The sequence below is a fragment of the Oratosquilla oratoria genome, chromosome 11 (assembly GCF_046742065.1).
Source record: "Oratosquilla oratoria isolate Oo_2021 chromosome 11, ASM4674206v1, whole genome shotgun sequence".
Taxonomy (NCBI): Eukaryota; Metazoa; Arthropoda; class Malacostraca; order Stomatopoda; family Squillidae; genus Oratosquilla; species Oratosquilla oratoria.
In genome coordinates this window covers 23424617-23451796 of record NC_134787.1, presented here as the reverse complement: position 1 = coordinate 23451796, position 27180 = coordinate 23424617, and the positions used below count along the sequence as shown (strand labels likewise).

At 38.3% G+C, this 27180-nt stretch overlaps 1 protein-coding gene across 6 annotated transcripts in view; it reads right to left on the bottom strand.

The window, feature by feature from the left end:
- Nucleotides 1-303: 303 nt before the first annotated feature.
- LOC143029663 (cytochrome P450 2L1-like) overlaps nucleotides 304-27180 on the bottom strand; it is a 99693-nt gene continuing 72816 nt past the window's right edge. For 2 of the 6 annotated variants that reach the window (XM_076192471.1, XM_076192473.1), the window contains exons 9-11: nucleotides 10675-10792; nucleotides 9954-10098; nucleotides 304-1721 (exon numbers count right to left, since the gene is read on the bottom strand). In XM_076192471.1, coding sequence (XP_076048586.1) covers nucleotides 1528-1721; nucleotides 9954-10098; nucleotides 10675-10792 — 457 coding nt within the window. In that variant the 3' untranslated portion in view covers nucleotides 304-1527. The remainder of the gene's footprint in view (nucleotides 1722-9953; nucleotides 10099-10674; nucleotides 10793-27180) is intronic. The other 4 variants (XM_076192472.1, XM_076192476.1, XM_076192475.1 and 1 more) reach the window with 4 other exon arrangements.

The window sequence follows — 27180 nt, the reverse complement described above, 5'->3', positions numbered from 1 at the left end:
ATTCTATCTGTATCCAGCCCTACCTTTTCCTGCAACATCTAAGCATGTAGATGCCCTATATGTATCCAAATTCATAATATCCTGTATCTACTATATAAGTATGTCCTACATAAGTAGGTTAGATGTAGCAACTCTGTATGCCCAGGCAGAGACACTGCAGGCCTACAACTGAAGGTCAATGAGAAGGAGTAAGCTGCTTCCATTGGTTGATTGTAACCTACTTAATAATACCAAATACCATTTAACCTTGACTTTTATTTACTCTATCCACATGGATAATCATGGTGACCCACACAATATCACCATATGCCTCTGCATCACATCACCTTACTCTGGCCCATATTTACTTCGATATCTCCTCTTACATACCCTCTCAAACTCTGCCACCAGCTGTCTTAGACCCTCCTGTGAATCAGACACAAGCACAATGTCATTGGTGAACAACAAATGATATCTCCCACTACCCTCCACTCTCACCATTTCCAAACTCTCGCTCATCACCTTAACACTCACCTCCCATTCAACCATATCCACATGCATGTTGAATAATCATAGTGACAACCAGATATAATTATCTATATTTCAATTACAAGTGATATTAGTGTACAGCTTCCACAAGAGAAGTTCGAATAGAACTTGAAACAACCTATGCAGGGCAGCAAATATCGGTTTAAAAGTAATGTCAACAACTAATTTAGAGCCTGACATTCAAGTCATACCAAACTGCCCTTCAAAATTTTTTGTATCTTTAATGCCAGCACCTGGCCAACCTCCAAGATCTATATGGTTATCAAATTCCTTTCTCATCACCTGTACAAGATGGACATCTAAAGCCTTGCACCAGTAAATAGCATAAAGTGACATATAAGCCATTAAAAAAATCCAGCATTTTTTGCACATAATTTGAGGGACAGGAAGGAAATTAATAATTTTCTGATTGAAGCCACCAAACTACCTGCAATATTTTGAATTACAAGTTCTTCACCCACACATTTCATACCCTATTGAAGAAAACAAAATATCTTTAAACAACATTAGCAAGTGCTCTGTAGACTTATGTACTAAATTTATTATTTTAGAAATTCAATATCATTATTTCATATAGCCTATACATACTATCCTAGCATTTTTTCTTTTTCAATTTACAGATTTATGAAAAGGAACTCCAGTAGGGTATGAATAACATTTCCTATCAGGTTGGATGGATAAAAATTAAATAACTTATATAAATGCAAAAAGTATTTTTGAAATATAGCCATACAAAAAGTATCTTGGAGATAGTTTGAAAATATCTGACAAAGAAAAGATTTTCATTACTCTGAATACTGTAATTTGAACACAAAATATAATATTTTCTTTGGAGAAAGTCTTGACATACAAGTTCTGTTAGTTTACAATGAATAATGGTTGACAATCAACCAGAATATTGTATAATGGAATATGGTGATATCATCTAGCCTTGTTACATTTCATTATTATAAATGCTAAACCAGAAGACCAGTAGCTATTAAGACCAGTGAGCTAGATTTAAATTGTTTGTATCCTCCTCTCAAAGACCACTTTATATGGCTTAACATGATTGAAGATAAGTTTACTTGGATCAGTTTCTGCAACAATTTTTTCTCCTGGAGGGGACTTGATTGTAAATTGCTGTAAAACTGCTGAAGTGAACAGGAAGAGTTCTGTCCTTGCCAAAGTTTCCCCAGGACACACCCGACGTCCTGTTGAGAGGACAAACCAAAGACTATTCAATGGAGTATATCATTCTGTGCAAATTCACAAAGCTGCTACTCCAGTAACCCATAATTACATTCAGTCAATACTCAAGGGACTTTGGTGATGGCCTAAAAGACCAAAGTCATAAAGCATTCTTCAATATTCATAAATTAATTTGATAGGGGAAAGCCAATCTGATTTTTAAACTTTTACTTTTCCTCATTTGTGCTCTCCTCCTTTATTGCTCACATGACTCCATCTCTTCTTTTTTTTCTGAGTTTTGTGGAAGGGATAAGAATGCCACCTCAGTTTCCTATGTGTATATTTACATTTTGTTTCCCATAACTAATATTTCTGTCCATTGGGACAATAGTATGCCAAAGAGGTGAAGTCATGGAGGTGGCAAAAAATAGGCAAAAAGGGATATTTGAAGTTAAAAGTAATGAACATTCTTTTTTGAGTAGAGATTAGTTTACATTCACAAATGAATGTTGCATGACTGGCCTGAAGGGACATCACTGAAAACCATAAAGTACTGACTGCAATCAATACCCAATCCTGGGTGTTCTCATGTGTGTCATTAAAGGTATTTGAATGGGGTGGAGGGAAGGGACCAGAAATCTGCCTTTCTGTATTTTTTCTCTTGTGAAGAGTCAAGGTGAAAGAGGGTTATGGGAGGGTAGTTTCAATTAGAACTTGAATAACTCCCCAAATGTGTGTGGTTTTTCAGTAAGAGATAGTAAGAGGAGGAGATGGATAGTTTGCTTGTAAAACAAAAGATGAATATGTTAACTTTGAGTGAAACGTAAGTTAGAAATGAAAGGTGAGGTTGAGCTTGGGAGAGTGATTGGTAGTGTGGCTGGAGTGATGAGGGAGAGAGGAGTGGCTCTGTTGGTGAGTGTCGAGATGTTCAAGTGGAAAATTGAATGGAAGCAAGTGCCATCTAGGATTATGTTGATAATTTGAGAATAGATTGTGAGGTATTTGTGAATGCATATGGTCCTGTTAGTGAGAGAAATGAAGAAAGGAAGAAGATTTTTGGAATTATCTAAACGAGTGTGTATAGAGTTTTGGAGTGAATATGAATATAGTGGTGATGGGTGATTTGAATTCTTGAGTAGATAAACCAGAGGGTGGTAAGTGCTTGGAAAGAATGAAAGTGGGTCTCCCTGAGGAATACCATGGCTGGAATGGGATTATCCCACAAATCACTTATAGAGTATATGTTGTGTTGTTGGCATGCATAATTGTGTACAATTCAGTTTTCCATAATACTGTATGTTGTACAGTATTGGATGAAATGCTACATCCTGGACAGTTATCTGTGATACAGTCATCCAACCACTTCTGGTAACTTAGAAGGGTTGGATGGTAGCCCCACTACAACCTGGGCAGGTGAAGTCTGTCCTCTCAGGTGTTGTGATTCTGCACCCTGTAATCATCTTTACTGCATTGTTCTGTATAGTTTGTAGGATGTTGTGGTGTGTCTCAATGAGGTTAGGGGCCCATGCAAGGCTCGTATAATAATTCATCACTGAGTGAATATATTGTTTGTATACTGTAGTGGTAGTTTCTTTGTTGTGTCCAAATATTTTACCTGCAAGTGATTTAAGTGTGTTGAGTCTAGGTGTGCATTTTGTCTTTATGTTTGTGATGTGTTGTTTGAATGATATGGATGTATCATATGTATCACACATCCAAGAATCTTGGGTGTGTCTCAATGAGGTTAGGGGCCCATGCAAGGCTCGTATAATAATTCATCACTGAGTGAATACTGTATATTGTTTGTATACTGTAGTGGTAGTTTCTTTGTTGTGTCCAAATATTTTACCTGCAAGTGATTTAAGTGTGTTGAGTCTAGGTGTGCATTTTGTCTTTATGTTTGTGATGTGTTGTTTGAATGATATGGATGTATCATATGTATCACACATCCAAGAATCTTGGGTGTGTCTCAATGAGGTTAGGGGCCCATGCAAGGCTCGTATAATAATTCATCACTGAGTGAATACTGTATATTGTTTGTATACTGTAGTGGTAGTTTCTTTGTTGTGTCCAAATATTTTACCTGCAAGTGATTTAAGTGTGTTGAGTCTAGGTGTGCATTTTGTCTTTATGTTTGTGATGTGTTGTTTGAATGATATGGATGTATCATATGTATCACACATCCAAGAATCTTGGGTGTGTATGTGTTTGGTATGAGGGTGCTCTTTATAAAGAGGTGTTGTGTGTATTTGTGTTTTACTGTTTAATTGGTGAGATGTTGAGTCTTTTTGTAGTGAAGTAGTGAACCAAGTGTTTAATGTGTTGAGGTAGCATTTAGTCTAGTAGCTGCAAGTATTTCTGTGGCTCTGTCTGTTTAACAGTTTGTCCCTATAATTATCATGTCATCTGTGTAAGACGAAATTTGTGTTTCTGGGGTGTGAGTATATTATGCATTTATAAATTAAATCTTGCTGTATTGCTTCTGACCCAGGGTAGTGAGTGAGATCAGAGATGACCTGTCATCCAGGAGGAGGAAAGAAAAAAAAAAAAAAGAGGGAGGGGAAGTTTCTGGTGTACAGTGATTGGTCATTATATGACACATAGGCATTTCTACTTGTCAAATTATTGGCCAACCAATGTTTGGTATTATTGTGTATGTTTTTCTTGTATATTTTGTCTATGAAATTGTATCAGGATGGTATCAAAAGCTTTACTAATGCCTAATGTTATAAAAAGCATTCTGTGTGGGGGCATACCTGAATTGATACCATCAAAAGCTTTTTATGTAAGATCTATCAGAAGAGTGTTTGTGGACTGTAGTGGTCTAAAACTGTGTTGTGATTTGGCAAGGGGAATATGTGGTATGACAAGTTTTGTTCGTGTTGTCACTGTTGTTGTCATTCCCTAAACTGTCTGGTCAAGCAGTCCTGTCTCCCTAAGGAATGCCATGGCTGGAATGGTGTTTTCCCACAAACCTCTTGTAGAGTATATTATATATGCCATGTGGTCTAAAGTGATTTAGGTGGATGTTACTTCTGTTGTCCTAACCACAAGTGGATGAATGATTGAAGTTATGGATTATATGCTTCGTCTTTCTATCTGTGAAGGGTGCATAGTCTGTTTTTTTAAGGAAATCTTTCTTACATTGGAAAATACATTGGTCATTAAGGTGAGGGATGAGGTGGCTTGTCTGTGCAAAGTGATTTATGAAGGTGATTGCTTGCTGTCTGTTTGAAGGTAGGGTGGCTTGTTGTAGTGATTGCTGTGTGAGCGTGTTGTGTTATTGTTGGATAGTGTAATGCTGTTGAGTGTCTTTTACAATTCTTTGGTGTTTGTCATGTGATTAAGTGTGTTGACAAAGGTTTGCCAATTTATTTTTTTCCCATGTATTTTATTGTTAATCTAAGTGTTAAGTGCTTTTATTTGGTCTGTTATGTTCAGAGGGATAAGTGGTAGTGTTATATTTGAGTGTACTGTGGTGCCTGATAAGGCTTTGAATTTCTGGTGTGAATTTTGGGTTGTGTGATTTTCTGTTGCCTCTGGGATGTATTTCTTGTCTGTGTCTTATATGGTTGTATTGAAGGTGTGCTGATTGGTGTACTGTTCAGTGTCTCAAAGTGTTGTTCTGTTTGTTCAGTGAAAGTTTCCCAGTTTGTTCTTTTGTAATTAGTCCATGTATCTATGGCCAGCTGGGGGTGATATTGTGATGTTAGGATTAATTAAACAGGAGAACTAGGTGATGTCAAAAGAGGAAGGGGTGTTTAGGGTGTTGATGGGGGATATATGTGTGATTATGAGTGTTGTTTATGATAGTGAGTCAAGCTGTGACTGGAAATCAAACCCTTTGTCAGTGTCTGGGTTGTTGACATACCAGGCTAATGACATGGCATTGAAGTCACCACCTAGGATAAGGTTGGGGATGGTGGTAAGTTGATTGAGGTTAGGCCTGAAGTTGTTGAAAAATGTGGGGGATGATTGGGAGGGCATGTGTATTTACCTAGTTGTAATATACAGGAGGGAAGCTATGCTCGTGGTGACCCGTCTTTGTATCTCTCCGCATCAAGTTTTATCTTAAAATCTTGTATAGTGTTAACACATACTGTTTTGTTGTCTAATTTGTTCCATGTATTTATCGCTCTGTGTGGGAAACTGTTCCTTTTCAAGTTTTTTCTATAACTATCTTTTTTCAATGTTTTTCTGTATCCTCTTGTTTTACCATTTTCCCACACTAATAGGTCGTTCCTGTCTAAAACTTCCATTCCTTTCATTATTCTATAGATAGTTAACAAATCTCCTCTTTCTCTTCTTTGTTCCAGAGTTGGTAGGTTCAATTTGGATAGTCTTTGCTCATATGTTAGTTCGGCGAGTGTCGGTGCTAGTTTGGTTGTCGCTCTTTATAATCTTTCTAGTTTCTTAATATTCTTTTTGGCACTGGGTGTCCAAAGTGATGCTGCGTACTCAAGTTTTGATCTTATTAGTGTAGTTAGTATTTTCCTTATCATTTCTTCGTCCATATAAGAAAATGCCACTTTGATTGCTCTCAATAAGTTGTAGGTTTCTCCGAACATCTTATCTATATGCTTATCTGGTTTCATGTCCTTTCCAATCATCACTCCAAGATCTTTTTCATAGTTTTTTTTTTCTTCCCCAATTCTGTAATCTGTGTGTTAAGTATTTTGATTGTGAATTTGTTGTCAGTTCAGATTTGGATTGATTGGGTTTTGTTGGTACTGTAAATGGGAGGGAAAAGGGATTTTGTGGTGCTTGTGACCACAAAGCAGATAGATTGGTGGATTGGGATGCAAAGTTGCCATCATTTTGGTCTTGTCTGATGGTGAAATTATGAAATTATGGTGTTTTTTGTAAGTGTCAGAATTTTGTTTCTTGTATGTTGGCAACATGTATGTTGTGTTGTTTGAGAAAGTGTTCAAGTTTGTGTTTTTTCATGTTGATGTCATCATTGTTTAATTGAAAGATATTGTTGTTGTTCTGTACATGTTGGAGGTTGCTGCATGGGGTTGGGGTATGGCTGGTAGAGGGTTAGGAACAGGGTTAGGAGGAGGAGGGGGAGTGGATTATGGAGAAGGTGAGAGAAGGGGGGTCAGGGGTGGGAATGTGGGTGAGGATGGAGGCTGAGGGGGGGTAGGTCAGGGTGAGGTCAGGGATGGGTATGAGGGAACAAGTCCAAGTGTTTGTGTAGTGTTTTATGTTAGCATGTGTTGTGCAAGTGAGATGGACCCAGTTTTTGCATAAATTATATTTAACTGAGTCCTTTACCTGATGGCTCAAGGTGATGGGTTTGGAACATTTTGGAGATGTGTAATTTGTGGTGGGTCCAGGGGTGCTCTCTATATCTCTGGCTAATAGGAAAAGAAGAGGGATGATTGCCAGTGTTGAAAAAAATGTGAAGGTGCACTTTTGGATAAGGGTTGTGGTATTTGCCATGGGTAATCAATGCTGCTCCCAGGGATTTATGCCATCTGCAAGAGTGACAAGGGCTTCCTGTGATGGTTTGGCCCCCAATTCCTTCCATGCTGGGTGTTTGGCATGTTCCCATGACACACCAGGACCCCAATCCATTAATAAATTCTGAACTATCCTCCCACCGACCAATAAATGATAGCCAGCATGTATTCAGATGGAAACATTGTTGCATGACTAACTTACTTGAATTCTACAACACAGTCATCTCAAATCATGACAAAAGAGACAATATAGATTTAATATATCTAGACTTTACAAAAGCTTTTGATACTGTTCCCCATGAAAGACTACTTACTAAATTAGCTTCCCATGGAGTAAGTGGTAGGCTATTAAGCTGGACTAGAAATTGGTTGAATGATCAAAAACAGAGTTGTTCTAAATGGCAAAACTTCTAGATGGAAAAATGTTATGAGTGGAGTTCCTCAGGGTTCTGGTTTTGGGCCACTTCTATTCATAGTATATATAAATGATATATACCACGGACTAGAATCTATTGTCTCCAAATTCACTGATGATACAAAATTGTGCAGAATGGCAAATGATCTCTTAAACCAATAAAATATTCAAGAAGATTTAGATAAATTACAGCAATGGTCTGAAAAGTGGTTAATGAAATTTAACACAAGTATGCGCATAAGTAAAAATAACAGTAAGTATGATTACAAGTTATTTGGAAATTCATTAACAAAAGTGGATAGTGAAAATTATCTCAGCATAATTATCAGTAATGATCTCAAATCATCTAAGTAGTGTATTTCAGCCTCTGAGAAAGCAAATAAGATTCTAGGACTGATTGTGCAATCTTTTGACTTCAAAAGTCTATCTCTCATTAACAAGCTATATAAATCGCTATTTCCTCCACATTTGGAATATGCTGTTTCCGTATGGTCACCGAATCTCATTAAAGACATTGACAGATTGGAAAAAGTACAACAGTGAGCCACAAAACTGATTCCAAATATCAAAACTAAATCATACGAAAATTGCCTAAATCATATGAATCTGTTTTCCCCATAAAAGCGTAGACTCAGAGATGACTTGATACAGGTCTTTAAGATTCTAAAGGGAATTGACAACATTTAAAGTGACAAAATTTTCACACTGAATGAGAATCCGACAAGAAACAATGGTCTCTAACTGTCAGGAAATAGATTATTTTTGAAGTGGGTAGAAACAACTTTGCCAACCATGTAGTTATTGAATGGAATAAACTTCCTGCAGAGCCAGTGCAATGTAGTTCAGTTCAAAGCTTTAAGAATCATTTAGATAAACACCTAAGGAAGATGCTGTAATGACTGTCATTTATTTTATATTATTTGTTTATTTGTTTTGTTATTATTTGTCTGTTTGTTTATTATTATTTGCTTGATTCTCATTTATTATTAGTTATATGTCAATTTATCATTATTTACTATTTACCTGTTTGTTTATTATTTAACTATACCTATGCATTTATTTATGTTTTATATATTATAATTTATATATATATATATATTTATTCATTTATTTATCATTATTATTATTATTTTTTTTTTTTTTTTTTTTTTTTTTCTTTTAACAATTTTTTTCATCTATTTTTTTTTTTTTTTTTTTTTTTTTTTTTTTTTTTTTTTTTTTTTTTTTTTTTTTTTTTTTTTTTTTTTTTTTTTTTTAATCCGACCTAGATATGGACCAAAAGGTCTCCTGTCGGCAAGCTTCACCTTTGTAATCCTTTGTGACCCTTTGATAGTGTTGGAAGATGTGATCACATTCTAGATTAATGGTGATTAAGAGTGGATATCAGGGGGAGAAATGGGAGAAGAGGAAAAGAGAGGGAGCCAGAGAAGTGCTAAAAGTGAGATTATAGTGGGAAAGAACATGAATACTACATGGGTCTATGGAATGTGTGGAACATAGTCAATGAGGGTGAAAGTGGAACTGGAAAAAAATTAATTTCTCTATCTAAGCTTAACTGTGATATTTAGGAAAGGAATTATGCTCATGGGGTCCAATATATTTTCCTTCATCTATTATGATATAGCTGTGGATGTCTATTGAGCAAATAAGGGAGAAAGCAGGAGATAGGGGTTAGTGGAGAATGGCTGTGTATAGATGATACTATGATGCAAGGAAGAGAGTGGATGGTGGATAGTGGCAGGGATTTAGGGAGTGGTTATGTGTAAATGATATTTTGATGCAGCCCAAATGAATTTCTCCCCATCTCCTACTTTTCTGCATGAGGGGAGGGAAAAGGGGTGGGTGTCACTGATCAAAAGAAGCTGCATTACTGTGGATGTGCTGTGTCTTGGTGCATTAATTCTAACCCAGGGCAGTGGGCAGGATACAGGGATAACCCGTCATCTATGAGGGGCTAAGATAAGAGGGCGGAAAGGGTGGTGGATGGGAATGAAATGGGTGGGAATGAAATGCGTGGGAATCAAATGGGTGGGAGTGGGTATATGCCTTTTGACTTTGGCTACCTCCCTGGTAAGGGAGGTAAGTATAGGTGTACCTCCCTTGGTATATAGATAGACAGATTACCAGATATGGGGATGGGTGTTGGCTGCATGGTGAAGTTTGGAGGTAAACCATCTTTGGTTGTTTAGTCCCTTTGGTAGATGAGATTGCTTTGCTGTACTGTTTTGACTCATGCAATGTGATGCAGATATATGACCTTTATCCCTAAGGTGCTGTGAAGAAAGGGTGGTGTTAGTGGGTCTTTTGGAGCAGGTGTATGGACTGACTTGGCCATCCCCATTAAGAGAGGGACTGCAGCTTTTGGATATACATACCAACTGAGAATGGGAGAAATCCTTCTCTCTTATTCATGCATTTTCCCTTCTCATCAATAAAGTGTTCTGGGTAGAATATCTTAGGATATTTCCAGTAGCGAGGGTTGAAGTGGCAGCTGGAAATGTTGGCCATCACAATAGAACCCTGAACCAAAGCAAGATCTTCATTATTAGCACAGATAAGGAATTATTATATATCATGTAATGGTTTGAGATAGACAAGGTGCGCTATTTATGTAAAAAACACTTTAATTAAGTTATGGGGAGTAAAATTTTACAGAAATTATCACAAATCTACACACTTATTTTTGTAAAGGTTTTGCAAATATGAGAAAAAGTTTATAGAACAAGTTATAAATATAAATTAAGATTCTAAACACAATAAAGTAAACTGAAAGCAATGGTGATAATTTTGCATGAAGAAACATGTGCATTATACAGATGGTCTGTCATTCTACAGCAACAGATCTCATGTAGGAAATCTATGACCCTGAGGAATCCAGTAATACTGGGGTGCCCTATACATCATTCAGAGAAGATAATCATAATGATAAATGAATAGAGTGAATGTTGGGTAATGTAAGATAACATGTTCTGTGTCTTCTGTGGTGTCATCTAAATTAATACAGCTACCTTTCTTTTCATTCGGGTATATATTGCAAATCTGACATCTTGATTAATATATTAAATGCAATTAAAGAACACTTGTTTAATACATAACCTTGGGTAGAACATATCCTTCTAAATATGTATCTTCAAAGACCATGTGTGGAATACAAAGGGGTATAAAGGATGCATGACGGTGAACTTCATTCAGCATTGCCTCAAGGTATTGCAAGCTGGAATATAAGAAATATATAGTATTTGTCTTAATGTGCTCAGAAAAAGGATATGTGACAGAACTGGTTCATTCATATATAACCAAACTCCTCTCAGCAATAGTAACTATCTTGTCCCCCTTCATGATTATTTTATTCAGCATATTGTTAAAACATTCAAAATAGGATCTCACTTGCAGCTGAATAAAATTGCGTACTGTATATACTTGTCTTGTGTATAGTGCAAGTTTTTATGACATTCTTTACTCAAAAAATAGGGGGTCACACTATACACAGATGATATTCTTGAATGTGTTAAAATTCATTATGTATATCACTTATGATTTACAAAAAGTTATATAAATGAAAATTTATTTTTCCCCAATATGTGTACACTTTTATTCGCATGTGTTTACATGAATGAGGTATTGCTTTCCCAAGGGTACCACTTTTTTGTCTGATACACTTACCTTATCGGGGTTATTTCCTAGTTTTTCTTCGTCTTCGTTAGTTTCTCTTTAATATTTTAATTCCCTAACACATTTACTGACTTCTCTCTACAATCTACCTTTACTGAAAACCACTAGCTCTCCTATTTCTAATTCTAACACATTTAAAATTGCACCTTCTCAATGTTTGTTCCACATACACAATAGTGTACGCACGCAGCTCGCGCCCCATTCGGTCTTCTTTCTACACCGTGACCTTTGATCCCGTGCTGGGGGGTGCCAATTGCACACCCCTATCTGCACCACATTCATACCACACATCCCTTTGATCTCGAGATTAACCTAATGTTCGTTTTTTGTTGTTGTTTTTTTTCGTTTCCTCCACTTTCTACTTCGTAGTCCTGCAGCCATCTCGGAGGACGTCTATTGCACCGCGGTCGTTGGGGCATCGCTCCCCCATCCACTACCTTGTCGCGATTCTCTTCCTCATTTTCTCCGTCATTCACCACACGAGGAAGATCCAAGATGTATTACGGCACTCCCTCGACAGAGATGTTCCGCAAATATACCTCCCTTACGATACCCCTTGTCCACTATGACGTGCACTTACCATCCTCTGGCTTCACCCATACCCCCTCCCCCACCTGTACTGAGGCAGCGCCTTCAGCATTGGCGTGTAGCACCGGCCCTACCCTAGGATGTCACCAATCATATTTAAATAAGGCTCTCTGTGGAACCGAGTCTTCGTCTTGGCCTGACCTAGTGGGACATATTATATCAGAAGACTGCATCCATGGGTGCTATTAGTGCCCTCTCGACAATGGACTTAATAGCGCGATGGTGTCGTCCTAGTATTCCATTTCCGTTCGGCCGGTACACAGCCCTAAAGAAACGTCTCGAGCTCCACTTTTCCATTATTTCTTTCAGTGCTCCCGACCGAAACGCGGTGCTATTATCCATCAGGACTTCATCCACTGGAACCCGTTCCAGAAATATTTCATTCATCACCCGTGCAATTTCCTTTACCGTCTCCGTCTTCAGCTCCCGCCAGACGGTGAAGCGTCCTGGCCCACAGTCAACCATCGATAAGTACATGCCCCGCCGATAGTGGGTTACGTCGACCGCCAACCTCCTCCAATTCTCTTTTACGCTAAGTTCCCCCGTTGCGTGCGGTCTATGGGAGGGATCTATTGATTGACATCAGACACATGCTCCCACCGCCTACCGTACTTCTTCCCTAGTTATATTCGGGTCAACTTTCCTTGCTAAGAACAATAACCTATTTTAACACCTAGGTGATGCGTTCCGTACAACCCTTTCGCGCACAGGGACCTTGCGGCGCACATTTCAACCTTCTCTTCCTGTTCTTCCGGCACCCTGAACCAACTTTTCTTCACTATGGTTATCGCATCCGCTTTGTTCACTCCCGACGGCACTTAGGTTACGCTCACCTTCACTCTGAACTCGTCTATTAACTCCCTCAGGATCCCAAGGCTCCATTTCACAATAACCTCTGCTGCCCCTTTCGTGTATATTCTCTTCTCAGCCGTCATCATTGAGTTCATCTATCCCACCATCGAGGCTGAGTCTGTCCTGATTTCGATCTCGCGTAGCCCCTATCTCAGCGCCAAATTTACTTCTTTTACAACCGCATCCAGCGTTAATGTGATGGTAGTAATGTGATACGTTAATGTGATGGTAGTCATTTTTTTGTGCTGCCACGCCCCATCTTCGAGTACCACACCTATTTCCAAGACTACGCCGGTTGCTATGCTACTAGCATCACACCTACTACACCTATGCCCTGTTGTGGTGCACTCCATTGTCTTCTCACAGGCTCGTGTCTTACCCGTCGTACGACGTCACTTATCATCGTAAGCGTACCCTCATCAACCTTGTCTCCAAAAACCTTCGACCCTGACCGCCTCTTAATATAACTGCACACTACACGGAGCCAACCGGCGATCGGGTAGTGACCAACCAATTTGCCACACAGCGAGAAGAGCTCTCGTCTGCTCATCTCGTCTGTTACATTCGGGATTTCGTTGCCTCCCCTGAACAACGGGTTTCCGCTCCCGTCTCTCTCTTGTCGCAGTCCCAACACCGTTCCTCCCTCCATCGGTTCTGGCTCCTTTGAGACCAATCCAAACCGAGCTAAGTGTTCTACTAAGTCCGACGCCGGTACAACAGTATCATCCATTAATGTGTCATCGAAGTAGGAGTCTGTGCCCTTCTTCCTCGCTTGAGTCTTCTCAAGTACTGTCTTCAGGATCCTCATCACTATCCTCGGAGTTGAGCACAACCTGAATCCCAGTCTGGTCAAGCAATATGTTTTACATTTATATTTTATTATTTGGTATTTCCATAGCTTCTTCGCCACGTGAATCTGTAGGTAAGCCGCCCGTAGATCTACAATAATGGACCCCCACCCACCCTCATTTGACGCAATTTGCGTAGGGTCTCGTTACATACGTATACAAAATTATCGTCAGTATGACACCTCACGAACTGGTTCAGCTCTCGGAAATCCAACACCGGTCGCACTTTGTTCTTGGTTAGCTGTACCACTGCCATCAGAGGCAAGAATCCATCTTACACCGGCTCCTCCCAAGGAATCAAAATTCCCTCATCAATCCACCGCTCTTTTTAGATGTCAAAGTCATCCCTCACCCCCTCTCCGAGAGTCTGTTCGTACCAGTCGATTTTGTTTTTTAATAGAAGTGAGCCTTTTTTCAGGTACCATTCTACCCCCCAACTTCTGGCCATCAGATTTCGCCAGGAAATCTTTGTCTTCAATTGTACAAGGTGCCGCCTTCTCGTCAAGGTCGAGCTTCGCGGCGACACTGCCCTCCATGGTCCTCATTGTCATTCCTACGTCTATTTCTGACCTCTGACAGCTCCTCCTCTCTTTTCCGTACTCGAGTCACATATCGGTCCAACACTCACTTGTCCGGCGACAAAATGACTTCTCCAAGCTGTGCAATTGCATCCCTTCCCAGCATCACGTCAATTCCCTCTGTGACCGTTCTAATAACAAACACTCTTAGTCGTATCGGAATGCCCTCCACCGTCATTTCAACTTCCTGGTCGCCCTCGCATTTTGTCTCCCTTCCGCCAACTGTCATCAGGGCCAAATCTCCTATTGAATTCTTTAATCAAGTCGGCCGTTACAATCGTGGTTGAACAGCCAAAGACATTATCATTAGCAGACGACAAACTGTTATTTCAAGAACTGTCTAGTTTCTGCAACCGGGATTTATTGATAATGGGTGATTTCAATTTTACTGACATTGATTGGATGGCCCTTGAACATGGCCATATAGGTAGTCGCTTGGTTGATTTTCTTGGTGACAATTGCTTAATTCAGCATGTAAAAGAGCCCACAAGATATGGAAACTTACTCGATCTATTGATCACTAGCCGCAAAAGCATGGTAACTGATGTAGAAGTCGGTGAATCTGTTGCAAATAGCGATCAAAACTTAGTTAGATTCAAACTCCTAAACAATTTTAGAATAGATACTTGTGTTTCTAAAATACCCGATTTCAGTAAAGCTCAGTTCATAGGACTACGTCAGGAGCTTCAGCTTATAGATTGGGAGGCAAAATTAAACGAAAGACCTGTAGATCAGATGTGGGAAATATTTCAAAATACACTCACTAAGATGATTCAAACTTACATTCCTTTTAAGGACAGACGTCCCCCAAATCAGGCTCGCCCAAAGTGGCTCGACAAAGAAACTGAAAAAAGTATTGCTAAAAAGAGACAGGCTTGTAAGAAATATAAGTGCTCGGGTGCATCTAATGACTATGAAAGTTATGTATCAATACAGAGAGATTTAAAAAAGACAGTAAGAAAAAGAAAACGACAATACGAAATGAACATCGCTGATAAATCCAAAGAGAATCCCAAAGAATTCTAAAGTTACATTAGAGATAAAAAGGTTGTTAGGAATCACATTGGTCCACTATTATCTGCTGACGGTCAACTTGAATATTCAAATGAAGGAATGTGTAATATCTTAAACAATTATTTTAGCTCGGTATTCGTAAACGAAACACCTCAAAGTGAATTCCAAACTGAAACCTGTGAAAAGTCTAGGGTAAACTTACTACGGTGAATATAACAAAAGAAAAAATTAAAAGGTGTATAGATAAACTCGAAGTTAATAAAACACCAGGGCCTGACGGTTGGCATCCAAGAATCTTATAGGAAATGAAAAATGAGATTGTTGTTCCATTAGAAATTATTTTCAAGAAATCCATCATATCCGGAGATGTCCCAAGAGAATGGAAGCTAGCTAACGTTACTCCCATATTAAAAAAAGGTGACAAAAAGAAACCAAATAACTATAGGCCTATAAGTTTGACTTCAATCGTAGGAAAAATAATGGAAACTATCATCAGAGATGCTATCGAACATCATTTAGAAAGTAACCGTTTGATAAATGATAGTCAGCATGGTTTCAGACGGAAACGTTCTTGCGTGACTAACTTACTCGAATTCTACAACACAGTTATCTCGAATTATGACAAAAGAAACAATATAGATTTAATATATCTAGACTTTGCAAAAGCTTTTGATACCGTCCCACACGAAAGACTACATACTAAATTAGCTTTACACGGAATAAGTGGTAGCCTATTAGGTTGGACTAGTAATTGGTTGAATGGTCGAAAACAGAGAGTTGTTTTAAATGGAAAAACTTCTAGATGAAAAAATGTTACGAGTGGAGTTCCTGAGGGATCCGTTCTTGGGCCACATCTATTCATAGTATATATAAATGATATAGACCATGAACTAAAATCTACTGTTTCCAAATTTGCTGATGATACAAAACTGTGCGGAGTGGCAAATGATCACTCAAACCAATTAGATATTCAAGAAGATTTAGATAAATTACAGCAATGGTCTGAAAAGTGGCTAATGAAATTTAACACAAGTAAATGCAAGGTAATGCACATAGGTAAAAATAACTAAGTACGATTACAAGTTATTTGGAAATTCGTTAACAAAAGTGGATAGTGAAAAAGATCTCGTCGTAATTATCAGTAACGACCTCAAATCATCCAAGCAGTGTATTTCAGCCTCTGAGAAAGCAAATAAGATTCTAGGACTGATTGCGCGATCTTTTGATTTCAAAAGTCCATCACTCATTAACAAGCTATATAAATCGTTAGTTCGTCCACATTAGGAATATGCTGTTTCCATATGGTCACCGAATCTCATTAAAGACATTGACAGACTGGAAAAAGTACAACGGTGAGCCACAAAACTGATTCCAAATATCAAAAATAAATCATACGAAAATCGACTAAAACATATGAATCTGTTTTTCCTAAAAAAGCGTAGACTCAGAGGTGACTTGATACAGGTCTTTAAGATTTTAAAGTGAATTAACAACATCAAAAGTGACAAAATTTTCACATTGAATGAGAATCAGACAAGAAACAATGGTCTCAAACTGTCCGGAAATAGATTCAATTTGGAAGTAGGTAGAAACAACTTTGCCGTGTAGTTAATGAATGGAATAAACTTCCTGTACAGGTAGTGCAATGTAGTTTAGTTCGAAGCTTTAAGAATCATTTAGATAAACACCTAAGCAAGATGCTGTAATGATTTTAATTTATTTCATATTATTTGTTTTTGTTTTGTTATCATTTGTCTGTCTGTTTTTCATTTATTATGTTATATGTCAATTTATCATTATTTACTATTTACCTGTTTGTTTATTATATAAATATACCTATGCATTTATGTATTTTATTTGTTATTTACATTATTATAGTTTTTATTATTTTATTATTATTATGATTTTTTTCGCATCCGTCCTAGATATGGACCAAAAGGTCTCCTGTCGGCATGCTCCGCCTTTGTAATCCTTTGTAATCTATTAGTGCTCTTGCACGCCTTCCTCTCAACCAGACATCTACAATCGGCATACAGTTGGAGAGTGTCATTACATTTCTTGGGCGGCCGCTCGTTTCCCTGCTCCGTCTCTACAATGGGACCTTTCGCAGTGAGCGATTTGATACCAGACACCGCCAGATTTTGTAATTCTTGCCGGAAAATAAATACTTTTTTGGGCAAGTTTTATAAGCTTACAGAGGTGTATCGTTGTACATTATTGTGTCTGAAATTTAAGTAAATTAATTTCATGGTTGCAAACGGCATATAGCATTGTTTCAGCCTCTATTCATAATTACAGATGATATTCGTAAAACAGCCTATAATTGTATCAAGCCAAGCAATTTGTCATTTTCTACCGACTTCAATGGACGTATACTGATATATACTTTCATTTGAGTGCACCAAGCAATAGGCAGATCCATGTAATGTATAGAAAATATAATTTTGCATCGAAGACTTAATTTTTCCGGTACGATTACGGTTTGTCTTTCTCTTATTTTTTCTTGAATCTGACGTGCAGTCTGCCACGGCACACGTAAAATTAGTCATTTTTGTTTGAAAATAGCTCCCAGCAGATCTAAGAGGCTATTGTTTACACAAACGTCGCTCACCTCGTACGTCCGCCACCACTGTTGTTATCTTTTATCTCACTGATTATCTTCATATACAGGACGTGACAGTGATACCCATTTTTTTTTCAACACTCAGATAAAATGCACAAACCGAAATAAACTTCCTCTTATTTATACTGTTCATACTTACTTCAGTAAAAATAATTACCTATTTTTAGTTTTATCTTATAATTAAATTAACAAAGCCTTATCACACACCAATAAGTAAAAATTATAACATTAAGAGTCATGTTTTTAATTTGAATACACTTATGCAGCAATTTATGTCGTATTTTTTAATCGATTTCCAAATTAGCTAAGTCACCCCTTTTCCTAGTGAAATTCGAGACAATTGAAAATTCTAGCGCTAAAAGGAATCTACGAGCCTGACTGCGAAAGGTTCAATTCCTCGCGAGGTGCCCGAGGCGCCCACACGCATAACAACGGATTCTAGGTGGTACCCTCTATCCACTGTGGTCATCCCTGTACTCCCCCGTTTTCCCTCTTCTATTGCCCGGTGGAGGACCCTGCTTCGCCGGGTCTCGCCTCTTCCCACATGAGTCATCGGGCTGGCATTTCGGCCCTGGGTCTCGTGTAAGGCCTTTCGGTTTCTCTGTCGCCATCCTTCTGTGTCCTTGTGAGATGTCTAGTACGGAATATCAACACGTCCATGCTCATCGACACGGCATTCTATATTTCCTGTGGAAAGCCATTCACAAACACCATTCTAATTGCTCTAAGCCTTCGACTTTGAATGTCGACAGTCCCACTAATATCCTAACTTCGTTGGCAAAAACGTCGACCTGTTCGCCAGCCCAGCGCATACTTTGCAGCCGATTAAACGATTCGAACGGACTCTCAGCGAATGCCTCTTCCAGCCTCCTTTTTTTTAATTTCTCTGCATCTGCTTGTTCACCATCTTACATTTCTAGGTAGATGTCCAATGCGTCGCCTTCCAGGTTAAGGACAATATAACACGCGACGTCGGTGACATCGGTTATTATCGGCTGAAAGAAACCTGCACAGCGAAGCTATAGCGATAATCCCATACCACACTCCTGGTCATATGGCCATTTCCCGAAGGTTGAGTGTGGTTTGAATTTTCCGCCAAAATCATCGGAAATTTAAAATTCCCGGCTCTGTGCAGGCATGCGCATTGTCGACCCCACCTCCCCCTCCCTATCCCCTCCCTTCTTACCCGGCTAGCTCGAGCCGGACGTCGCGTCACTTAGATCGCGGAAACGGAACCGAGTGGTTAACTCGCTGCCCACATGGGAGCAGGCGGTCCCGTTTCCTGCTGGTTAATCGTCTGTTAGTTTTATCGCTTTCCGCTTGGCTGCTGGTTTGTCTCATTCTTCGACTTTGATTTTATACGAGCACAATCCGTCCCCGTCTTCGAGCCGTGTCTTATGGTACGGAGTGTAGTGCCCCCCAGGGTCATCAGGCCTCTCGGCAGCGCCATACCTCTGACCATCATCGGTCCTCTATTGCCTCACGGTTTGTATCAGGCCCTAGGCGTAGACTTTGACCATATACGATCGCAATACGTCCCCGTCTCCAGGCCGTCCGTGGTAAGAACCCGGGCCTCTTTGAAGACGGGGGGGACGTGTCTTAAGGTACGGAGTGTGGCGCCCCCCAGGGTCATCAGGCCTCTCGGCAGCGCCATTAGTTTTACCACTAATTCTGCCTTTTTGAGCCACGCAGCGACGTCTCCAATGCCATCAAATGGCTCTATGGTGATATTGCTAATGTTGAATAGTTCCTTTGTGCTAGTCGCCTTGGCCATCTCTAGTGCCTAGATAGCTTGTCGCTCACTTACCTTATCGGAGTTATTTCCCGGTTTTTCTTCGTTAGTTTCTTTTTCACTTTTCAATACCCCAATGTACTTACTCGCTTCTCTCACTCTACACTCTACCTTTACCTAAAACCACTAGCTCTCCTATTTCTAATTTTAACATTTAAACTAACCTCACTGTTCGCTTCGCATACCCAGTAGCATATGCTCGCAGCTTGCGCCCCACTCGCCTCCTTTCTACACCGTGACCTTCCTGTGCGGGGGGGGGGGGGGGGGTTACCAATTAACTGCACACCCGTATCTGCACCATATTCATACCACAACTACCTATACTGTATAGTAGTTTAAATTGTGTTCCTTATTCTGCCTTCCTCTATTTATATTTATCGTGATTTATTATATTCTTTACATTATACATAAGTATGCTGCTAATCCTGACAAATGGGTTGTCATTGAAAAGCAATACATTAACAATGTAAACACTTGCAAATAAAAATGCATTTAAATTTGAGAGGTAAAAATAATATAATTAATTTTTCATTTACATAAGGTAATTGTTGATTTGAAGTAGAATATATTGTGGATGAGGTCTTGTTCTTAATATAGCAACAAAAGGAAAGAAACTTAGGCTAATTAGGAAACATGCCCAGGGTAAAAAGGAGCAACCATAGTCTCTAAATATTCAAATATTCATTCATATCAGTTGTTTTAAGTAGTTTTTCTGACCATTATGGGTGTCTTTGTAAAAAAAAAATAATAATAATAATAATAATAATAATAAAAAAGAGGGGGTATGAAAGCCATTATAGATCTACTAGTGATATTGAAAAGCTGGAGTCAAATTTCACATGAAGTATATGAAAAAAATGAGCTCTTAAAAAAAGGGGGTTGCACTATACATAGTATAAATCAGAAGAAAGTCTGTAGGCTACAACTCATTTCTGAGCCAATAGAATGAATTGTGATACTGTTGTCTCTAAAGTCCAATATAACATTTATGTGTGATTGATGATGAGACTCCTCAAGTTCAGTATTTGATGTCAAATTATGATGAAGTGCAATGTTCTTCAATCATTAGTCTCAGTTCTCTCTTAGAGGAGACCCATGTCCCTCAAGAAACCGGCCATGTCCATCAGTTCTGCCAATAAGTCATTCTAAGATATTATTTTATGTTGCTGTCTTTTGGGAAGAGGATACCTTTTTGTGCATCAGTAGTAAAAAAAAAAAAAAAAGAGAGAAAATATATAATGCAAATCACCACTCTGGAAAGGATAGAAAAATGAATAATTATTTTGATAAGTGCTGATATAAGGGTCTCTTAAAATTCAGTTTTGAAGGAGTTCACATAATAGACAAGTGAGAACATGTCATGATTAAGAATTCTTGAGCCTCATAGTGGAAGAAAAGAATTTGTATTGTGCTCTTAAAAAATATCTTCACAGAAAAGAGATAAGTTTCAGTTTAGTTATAAGTGGCCTTTTAAGGATCAGTGTATTGTCTGCAGTAACCAGCACTTAAATCATTGGGGTTAACATCACGCCAAAGAGGTGAATTCATAGAGGTGGTAAAGGTGATAATAACAGGTGATTTCAACCTACAAAAATGTACATGGAGCAGCCATGGCACCATGGAATTCTGGAAAATACCATAACAAAGGAGAAATGCAAAACAAAATGATGGAAATGCTTCTCTTAACCCAAGAAGTTTATACTCCAACACGAAACAACAACACCCTCAACCTCATACTAACCAATAACCCAAATATGTTAAATGATCTAAACATATCCCCAACTATACACTCGGATCACAATATAATCATAACAGAAACAAATATATCCCTACTAAACCCAGTGACTTATAAATAGAGAAGGATGCCATTCCCAGATATTAACATAAACAAGGCTTATTGGGTAAAACTCAATGAAACCCTTGAAAGAAAAAACTGGAATGAAGAACTTAAGAACCAAGGCACACAGGAATGCTGGAATATAATAGAAAAACACATAAGGAAAATAATTTACTCCATCGCACCCAAGAAGCAACCAAAAAGGAAAAATATATCAAAAGAACATAGATACAGAAAGACATTAATGAGGAGGAGAACCAAAATTGGAAAATCACTCTCCAACAACCACAAAAAGGATAGACCACGCAATATAAGAGAAAGAGATAGAGCTGAAAGAGAACTACATGATCTAGAAAAGAAAAGAAAAACATCTCACGAAACCGAAAGGATGGACAGTGAAAGAAAAGCCATAAAAACAATAAAAAACAATACCAGATTTTTCTTTAATTACGCAAAAAAGAACTCCGCACTAAAGCACAATATCGGACCACTAGTTAGGGCAGATGGACAACATACTACCACATCCCCACAAGAAATGGCTGAAAATGAACTCTACTCAATAGAGAGGAGACTAGAAAGATATCTGATAATATATACATGGAAAATCCTAGAAAGCCAGATTACTCCACCCAAAACAGAACCTATTAAACCAGTAAAGACCCATATCACCCCAGAAGAAAATAGAACCGCAAGAAAATGCACCCAATTGGCCCTGCCATCAGAGTGCCTGCTAAAAGTCAGGATACTCCAAAACAACAGCATCTCAAGAAAGGGGGCCCGACTGTTCAATCACTTACCTAAACACCTACAGAACGTTACAGGTGTTAAAACGGAAGTTTTAAAAAGGGAACTTGACAAATTCCTGTCAACCCTACAAGATCAGGCGGGCATCCCAGGTTATTTAGCATCACGTCCAGAGAATTCCAACTCCATTATTGACCAGCTGGACTACAAACAACAAACTAAAAGGTGGCGGCTACGCCGAGGCCTTGCCTCAAGTTCCACCGGGGGAGCAACACCCCCTTGAGGAAGAAGCCCTTCAAGGTAAATTCAAGGTAAAGAATGGAAGGGTAGCAGAAGTTAAAAATTATCTGCATTTGTCTTTTGAGTGGAAAGTAATCTCTAACCATAAAAGAGTGCTGAGAGACTTGGTCCGTAGTAATGTTACTAAAGTCCAAAAAATATTGACTGCATTTATCTATATATATATTTTTTTTCCATTGAGATCTATGGGAAGCCCTAATGACTGTTACAAACTACTTTTGAGATTTGGGATTCCAGTAAAAAAGAAAAAACTCAAATCAACAAACATCATATTCATAGGAGAATTAGCATAAATAAAAGCTTTATAGATAAAGTCTTACCCATGAGTCTGTTTCCTTGTCTTTCACAAAAATATAGGGTAATGCCTTACATAAGTCTCATGCAATATAATTACAGATTGACCTCTCATTAACGGACACTGCATTACCGGATATCGGATGCAGCGGACAAAATCCGCTGGTCCGGACAGAAATCCGCTGGTCCGGTCCGACAGTCTAAATTTCGCGGGTAGGGTGAATGCGTCCGTTAGTTCGGCGTTTGTCCGCTGAGTGGCTGATGGTGTGATGGCGCGCACATTGTTTTGTTTACTAGTTAACAAGATCGTGATCGGTGTGGACGTTTATTAGCTGTGTTTGCGGTGTTTTCGCTGTGTTTACGGTGTTTTTGGTGCTGTTGTTTAGTGATGTGCAACCACTATGGAGGAGATCCCTAAAGCTGTTCTTGCTGGCAATGAGCAGGAGGGAGCGAGTGGCAGTGAGGAGGAAGAGGAGGTAGTGGCGGTTAAACCCAAGATGTCGGAGGTGCACCAGGCTATTGACACGCTCATAACTTACGTTCATCTCTCTGCTAATGGTGACGTTCAGGCTTATTATGAACACTTGCACACTTTAAGAGAATTATTGATTCGTGAAATATTAATATGTATGTACATATACTATGATTTTATAGAACTTAAGAGGTGATCTCCCCCCAATACACACACACACACACACACTTCAACGAACGGACGGCTTAGAAGACGTTCTGAAGAAAATTGAAGTTTCGTGGATCCCAACGCAAAGAGAAGTGCCTATTGTATTTACAGGGTACACTTCAACGAACGGACGGCTTAGAAGACGTTCTGAAGAAAATTGAAGTTTCGTGGATCCCAACGCAAAGAGAAGTGCCTATTGTATTTACAGGGTGGGGGGAAAATTGCTCGTGTGGTAGTAGGAAAGTAGGGAAGGAGGAGAAGGGGAGGGATTGCTGAGGGAAATGGAAGGAAATGAGGAAGGAGAGGACTTGGCCCAGGCAGACAGGCGAAAGGTAAACAAACGGCCCCCCGACCAGCTGAGCGACGATGAAATGTCTAATAAAAATGTAAAGATTAGAAGTATAGATAAGAGAAATACAGTAGAAAGTGATGAGAATATTTTCCAGGGATTTAAAGAGGGTGGGGGGGGACACAAACCCCCCCTCCCCGACTGACAAGACTAGAAGAGAAGGTCGATAAGATGATCGAGGACTTGGAGCGTAGGTTCGGTCATGTTAACAACATTGTACAGAGAGTTGAAAAATTGGAAGAACTAGAGAAGGCGAACAAAAACTTAACTAAGGAAATTGAAGAATTAAAAAAACAGTTAAAAGAAGTAAAAGAGGAGAATAAAGTCTTAAAGGAGAATAATAAGGACAACAAGGAGGGTTGGAAAAAATCCAAGAAAATAGCAAAGTTGCATTCACTGACATAATCAGACAGCAAATGAATGAACAAACTGAAAACTCAGTTATTAAAGTGATGAGACAGAAGGAGAATATAGTAAGAGACTTAGCAGACAGAAAGAAATGTATAATTATATTAGGAATGGAAGAGAAACATAACCCAGATAGAACCACAAGAATCAAAGAGGAAAATGAAAAAGTAAGAAATTTACTAGAATTAGTTCAGGAAGATGAACCAGAAATAATGAAACAAATCGAAGAGAAATTCAGCCTCGGGAAATATAGTACAGACAAGACCAGACCAATTAAGATTAAATTCAGGTCACAAACTACGGCTGAGAATATCTTATCCAAAACAGGGAAACTAGCAACAAGTGAACAATATAAAAAGGTATGGATAAAAAGGGAAATGAATAAAGAGGAAAGAGAGGAAGAAAAACAGAAAAGACTTGAAGCAAAGGAAAAAAACGAGAGAAGAACGGAGTCAGAAAAAGAGAGATTCTATTGGAGAGTAGTGAATATGAAACTAAAGAAAGTCGACATACAAGAGAAAAACAAAAGGGAAACAGAGAACACAATGGAAGTGGCAGAAAACTAAGAGTGTCTTACACAAATATAGATGGATTAATAACAGGATTGAATGAGCTGAATGATTATTTGAAAGAAAAAGAACCAGACATAATGGGAATTGTAGAAACAAAATTAAAAGGTCCACTACCACCCAACAGTGTAGGACATGATGCATATAACTATTGGATTAGAAACAGAGTGAAAAAGGAAGGGGGTGGAGTTATGTTCCTGACTAAGAAGGATATAAACGTGAAGGGTGTCACATATGGAAAGAATACAGTAGAGATGATAATGATGGAAGTAGAAGACAGAGATAAGAAGAGCAGAAAGTTTGTGATAAATTATGCGCCCCCGAAAACAGCCTCATGGGAAGAGAGTGAACATAAAAGTATGTTAGAGGACACAAAGATAACATTAAACAAGATAATGGAAGAGGGAGGAAGAATAGTTATGATGGGCGACTTTAATTGCAAAGAAATCTGCTGGGAAGAAATGACAGTAAAGGGTGGAGACGGCTCATGGGGAAACGCTCTACTTGAGATGGTTACTGACCATACAATGACACAATGGATACAGGAGAACACTAGGTATAGAAATGAAGAAGAGCCATCGAGACTAGACCTAATAATTACATCTGAACCTAGAATAGTGGACAAAATTGAATATAAAACACCAATAAGTAAAAATGACCACATATTGATTGAACTGGAACTTAATGAAGAAAAATATATGAAAAGAAATGAACAATATAGAAAAGGAAGAATGATGTATGAAAAAACAAACTTTGATAAAATAAGAGAATTCTTTCAACAAGAAAACTGGGAAGAAATATACAAAGAAGAAACAACAGTAGAAGAGAAATGGAATATTTTGACAAAATTTTACAAAAAAGGAGTGGAAAAGTATGTCCCAAGACAAAAACAAGAAAAAGAATATGTAAAATGCTGGTACAACAAAAGTTGTAGGGAGTTAAAAGACAAAAGAGACAAAGCCTGGACCAGATGGAAAAAAGACAGAAGACCTGAAAAATGGAAAATATATACCTGTTATAGAAATGAATATGTACAAACGTGCAGAGAGGAAAAGAGAAAATATGAAAAAGACGTCATAGAAAAATGTAAAGATCAACCAAAACTATTCTACAGATTTGTAAACAATAAACTGAAAAACAAACAAGACTTGGAGAAATTAAGACAGGAGGGAGTTGAATACACTGAGGAAATGGAAATGGCGGAAATTATGAACAAACATTTTAAATCAGTGTTTACAAGGGAGAACATACAACCTGAAGAGAACAAATGGAAAGAGAAAGTCCCCCCTATGGAAGAAATAGAAGTAACAAAGAATGAAATATTAACACACTTGAGTAATCTTGATGTCAGAAAATCGCATGGACCAGATGAAATAGCAAACTGGATACTGAATGAATGCAGGAATGAACTGGCAGACAAAATACATAGCATACTAAATAGTTCCTTGAAAGAAGGAAAAGTTCCAGAAGATTGGAAAAAAGCAAATATAGTACCTATATATAAAGGAGGAAATAAAGAAGAACCTACCAACTATAGACCAGTCTCTCTAACAAGTACAATAGCAAAAATTTGTGAAAGAATTATCAAAAGTAGATGGGTAAAATATTTAGAAAAAAAAACAAAGTGTTAAATCCAAGGCAATTTGGATTCAGACAAGGACGATCATGCGTCACCAATTTAATATGTTTCTATTCAAGGCTAATAGATATAATACAAGAAAGAGATGGATGGGCGGACTGTGCATTTCTAGACCTAAAGAAAGCTTTTGACAAAGTACCACATAAGAAGTTGCTTAAGAAATTAGAAACTGAAGGAGGAATACAGGGAAAACTACTGAAGTGGATGGAAGACTTTTTGCAAGAAAGAAAAATGAGAGTAGTGATAAGAAACCAGCACTCAAAATGGGATGAAGCAATAAGCGGTGTTCCGCAGGGAACAGTTCTGGCCCCAATAATGTTTGCTATATATATTAATGATATGGATGAAGGAATTGAAAGCTATATGAGCTTCTTTGCAGATGATGCAAAACTACTGAAAAGAGTGAAAACTGAAGAAGATTGTGAATCACTACAGAGAGATCTAAATAAAGTACAGGAATGGAGTAGGAAGTGGGAGATGGAGTTCAATACAAAAAAGTGTAATATAATGGAATTTGGAAAAAGCAAAAACAGAATAACAGGAGCATATAATTTGGGAGAAGAAGGAATAAAAAAAGTAGAAAATGAGAAGGACCTGGGAGTCATTGTTATGAATAATATGTCACCTGAGAAACATATAAATAAGATTTTTGGAGAAACTTATAATTTAATAAGAACAATCAAAGTGGCATTTACATACCTGGATGAAGAAATGGTGAAGAAAATCCTAACCACCCTGATAAGACCAAGATTGGAATATGCAGCAACGATATGGTCACCAAGTACAAAAAAATGTATAAAAAAACTTGAAAGAATA